This window comes from Pygocentrus nattereri, chromosome 23, assembly GCF_015220715.1.
Source record: "Pygocentrus nattereri isolate fPygNat1 chromosome 23, fPygNat1.pri, whole genome shotgun sequence".
In the NCBI taxonomy this organism is placed as follows: domain Eukaryota; kingdom Metazoa; phylum Chordata; class Actinopteri; order Characiformes; family Serrasalmidae; genus Pygocentrus; species Pygocentrus nattereri.
In genome coordinates this window covers 4,057,423-4,062,344 of record NC_051233.1, presented here as the reverse complement: position 1 = coordinate 4,062,344, position 4,922 = coordinate 4,057,423, and the positions used below count along the sequence as shown (strand labels likewise).

Genomic DNA, 4,922 nt, shown 5'->3' with positions numbered 1-4,922 from the left:
CGCTAATCAAAAGCACTTTTGTGACTGATGAAGCACGGATGCTCGTAAAAACGCATTCATTTTCCCATATTAGGGAAAATTGCCAGAAAACTATAGCACTAACATCCATATTGGAGGAGCCAGTCGGACGGAAAGGCTTCTGGGTTCGTTGGGCGGCGAGTTACGCGCCGGAGAGTCTGTTTTACTCTGCTGTATCGACAGGTATATAGCGCAGCCCTTCAGAGGGTGTTTGTGCCCTTCAGCCACTCGCCCATATGCAGCCTCCCTGAGGATCCTCGTCCCTCGCTCTGTTTCATGTTCCGCCGAGGCTGCTGCAAACCTGTTATTGATTTCTGCTGATCCTGGAGGGTTTGTTTTAAAACCTCCTGTTTGCGCTCCGAGTGAATAAGGTCTTTCCTCAACAACGCACCCCATCTGAAACCCTTGGGCGGGCCGACCTCGCCTCAGAGGTCCTCGTGTTATTTTTACCTCCTTCCTTCCTTCCTTAAAGCGATGGTTCCCCCCATTACCCCAAATGCAGCTGATCAGCCACGACTCGTCTGGTGTCTGAAGTTTGCTTCTACTTCTGCGCTGCAGTCAGGAGGTGAGGGGAGCTAACATGCCTACTAGAGCTTCAACTGATGCCTGTTTTGAGTCCATTAATCTCTCAAATATCGAATTATGAATCGCTCAGTTACCAAACAACTCCGAGTTATCAGCATTTCAATTCGGCTTGAGGTTGTTTTGTGCCTTTGCTCACCAACAATGAAGACAAAGATGAGTACCTTGTTAAGGAATATAAATACACCAACCGGTCAGGCATGACATCATGACCACCTCCTCGTTTCTGAGTTCACTGTCCATTTAATCAGCTCCACTGACTGTATAGCTGCACTCTGTAGTTCTACAGTTACAGACTGTAGTCCATCTGTTTCTCTGATACTCTGTTACCCTGTTCTTCAGTGGTCAGGACCCCCATGGACCCTCACAGAGGTAGACGACTGCTGCTGCACAGTTTGTGTTGGTCATCCTCTAGTCCTTCATCAGTGGTCTCAAGACTCTGTCGGCTGGATATTTTTGGTTGGTGGACTGTTCTCAGTCCAGCAGCGACACTGAGGTGTTTAAAAACGGTTTATTCCTTTATTAAACTCCACGTAGCTTGTTAAACTCCTTGAGACCACTGGTGGCTCCAAACCGCACTCGGTCATGTTCTCCATAACGTTCATACTCCATAAGCTCCATTCAGAAGCTGGGCGTCGTGTGAGGCTGTAGCTCTTCTCTCCAGTCTAATAGACGGTGATGTCATTTTAAACCCTTATAATAAAAGAAGCTGAACTTTGTTTTTCTACTGAAAGTCGAGCCGTTTTTCCCCAAATCTGGGCTCTAAACTATAAACAGACGGCGGCTCTTCAGTGATCTGCTCTGGAAACATCACTTTTATAAGATGTGCATGTGCAGGTTTCCATGGTGCTAATTGGTGAGAGATGCAGTGGTCAGTGGTCTGCATGTATATCAGTGAGGGTCATTCTACTCACCTCTTTTCTCCTTTGACTCCACAGAATGCACTGAATTCAGGCTTCACCCCACTATCGACCTCCTGGAGATGATGTCATCGGTCTGCACTGAAAGCCGGACCGCAGACCCAAGCACACTTTTCCCACCCTCTTACAAATAGCTTCAACCAAGGCCTTTTTTTTTTGTTTGTTTTTTTTTTGGAAATAGAGCATATATTTTCAAGTACATATCTACATATGATTTATGATCAAGAACAATTACTTATTTTGTGTCAGAAATTTTGAACCGAAATGTTCATTTTATACAAATACTGAGCAATACTTCTGGGAAACTGAGTCAGGTTGCAATCTGCTGGATTTGTATTGCTAACTTTTTTTTTTTTTTTTTTTTTTTCCGGTGTCAGTGGTTGTAAGGGATTTGTCCTTTTCAGGGTTTGTAACAAATTAATGCATTTACATACTTATGAGTGAGAACTTGCTTATTTAAGAAAAAATAATTTTATACCATGAAATAAAAAAAAAATACTTGTACATTTTGTGCATCAGTATAGAAGAAATAAATGATTATATTCATGTATCTGCGCTGGTTATGGGGTTGTTTTATGACTGTGGAGCGCTTGAGTATGTAGTTAAGTTTAAAGACTGTCACGCAGCACAAATTTAGCAGATTCTCTGTGTTTTTGGAAGTCACATTTTTAAGTGAGACATTTTTAACATTAGGCTGCGTTCACATTACAAGCCTCGTCTCTCAGATCCGATCTCTCTGGCTCGATGGTTCTCACTCGTTCAGGTAAGTGACTCAAATCGGTCATTAATGTGATGAACCGGCCTGAACTGACCCTCATGAGCTCCTCCTACTCAGTAACGTCACACGACTGAATCACTGCATCATCAGCACAAACTAACGAGCAGAACGAGCTTCGCTGAGAAGATCATTAACTCTGATCAGCTCTCAGCTTCATTATTAGAGCCAGACGGAGGAGGAAAAGGCGAGATGAGCTGCTTTTCCACCGTTTACAGGCTTTAACGACTGTTTGGTGCTGTTGCCGTGGTAACGCTGAATGACGGCGCAGCGCAGCAGAAAAAAAGCAGATGAATCGGATCCGAGTCACATCAGGGCAACAAATCAGATTTCAAGTCAAGTCAGGCTTTATTGCCGTTTCAGGTACGCAGTGAAACGAAACAACATTCCTCCAGGACCAACACAGGAACACAAGTGGGAGGCGATACAGAAAACAGCCTAGCCTATCTCACATAAACAGACCCTAAAACACGTTTTAACAGAAAAAATATGAAGTATTATTCTAAAATGTATCATATCTAGCTCTGTCTTTCAGTTGACATTGAGTCTGAGTATTAAAAACACCTGGTATTAAATATGCAGCTCAGTTTGTAATTAAAATTAAAGCCTTTCTTTCTGTGTATCAGAGTTTGGGCACTCAGCCTGAATCCAAGAGGACAGAAAATCAATAAAAATTGTTTATTTTCACTCATAATGACCAACAGAATGAATCGCCATCAGAATTACTCCAATTTCAGCTCCCAGACACTCCAGACGAACACTTTCTGAAACGGGATCTGAGGCGCAACTTGTTTTTTTAGGTCTCTATAAGCAAAAAACGACAACATTTATCAGGCGATGGGTTCATTTTTGATCAAATTCATAAAGATATCAAATTTCTTTTGACAGTTACGTCAAACAGTGGCACATCTGAGTAGCCCAGGAATAACAACTGAGAATAACAACATGTGACTCATTTAAATACTTTATCATTGCAATTGTAATTGTAATTGACCCAAAATACCAAAAAAAAATCCCCCCAAAATTTTGGGGTTTTAAGGGTTAAATTATAGTGATACTGTAATGTCATTATGATATGGACTTAACTAAGCAGCTGACTGAGGGTCTGAAACTAAAGCTGATGTGGGTCAGCAGGAAAAGACTATTAACACGTTCTGGTTACGGTTTTCACTCTGGGATCTCATTAATAAATGCCAGCTACGTAGAACAGTTGGCGTCAAGACAAGGTCTGGAAAGCAAATTATGAAAGTCGAGTATCTCTGAAATACTAACTTCACAGGAGGAAGCAAAAACACTTACCTTTCAATGTAAGTTGGTGTAAAACCACTTTATTCCTAGTGATTTTAGAGCATTTCTATTGGGCCATTCATCATGAACTGTTCACATAAGGCAAAGGAAAAATAAAAATTGATAAGATAGATTGAGGACATACATGGTTTTCTTTGTGACGTCAGGCTGGTCAGGTATGCAAAGCAAAACCCCCACCCCACTGCCACAGACCTACAGGACGATTTGGATGGATGGGAATAGTGATGCACTGTGCACTGTTGTTGGACAAACTTCATGTAGATGGAAGGGTCATCAGAAAGTAACCTCAACATTTGAAGCATGCAAAACAACGTCTAGATAAACCAGAGGTGGAATCAAGTTCTGTGGTGCGATGAAGCAACGACTGAACTGTTGGGCTACAGTCACCAGAGGTACGTTTCAATGAAAAGAACTAGACGCAGTATTTGAGGAAGAGAACACCTTGTCAACTGTGAAGTGTGAGGGTTTGATCTATTATAGTTTGGGGTTTTTGTGGCAGCCAGTGCCCCAGGATATTTTTAGAGGGGACAAAAGGATTCTCCTACAAACTCACACACACTTTCTAAGCTGCTTCTCCGTCAGGGTCGTGCTGGAGCCTATCCCAGCAGTCATTGGGCAGAAGGCAGGATACACCCTGGACAGGTCGCCAGTCCATCACAGGGCAGATAGACAGTCACAATCACACCTAGGGGCAATGTAGCACGTCCAATTGGCCTGACTGCATGTCTTTGGACTGTGGGAGGAAACCGGAGAACCCGAAGGAATGTTAACATGTAAACTCCACACAGAGAGGACCCCGGTCACCCTGCCGGGGAATCGAACCCAGGCCCTCCCTTGCTGTGAGGCGACAGCGCTACCCACAGCACCACCGTGCCACCAGATTCTCCTAATATCAACAAATCCTGGAAGCTGCCGTCCCAGAGTCAGTTTGCTATTACAGAATAATGATGCAAATCCAAGGTTAAGTTTTTGGCCCAATCCCATTTCTTATCTTTACCCTTGTTTTTGAGAGTCACCTTGCCCCCTTGAATTACAGGGGTAGTGGTTGAAATCTTCCCTATGAAATTAGGGCCCTCAAAAATGGGACCCTGCCCGTCTGCAGTGCCAGCAGAGGAGGGTAATGTTCAGCTCCTCACTGCTGGGCTTTAGTTACATTTAGGGATCATACGCCTTCAAAGAGGGGGGCAGTTATTTATCCTTTTCCACCCCCTAATTCTAATTCAGTGATGTGAAGCTGAAGTCAGATATCCTCCAGCTGTTTGAATTTCCCTGTTCCACCTTAAATGGTGCAGCAGTTAAAGTTCCATTCTGGCGCTTCT

At 43.4% G+C, this 4,922-nt stretch overlaps 1 protein-coding gene across 4 annotated transcripts in view; it reads left to right on the top strand.

Moving 5' to 3' along the window:
• Nucleotides 1-2,005, top strand: part of mbd2 (methyl-CpG binding domain protein 2) — a 75,146-nt gene extending 73,141 nt beyond the window's left edge. For all 4 annotated transcript variants that reach the window (XM_017716689.2, XM_017716685.2, XM_017716688.2 and 1 more), the window contains one exon: nt 1,539-2,005. In XM_017716689.2, coding sequence (XP_017572178.1) covers nt 1,539-1,548 — 10 coding nt within the window. In that variant the 3' untranslated portion in view covers nt 1,549-2,005. The remainder of the gene's footprint in view (nt 1-1,538) is intronic.
• The last annotated feature ends 2,917 nt before the right edge of the window (nt 2,006-4,922 follow it).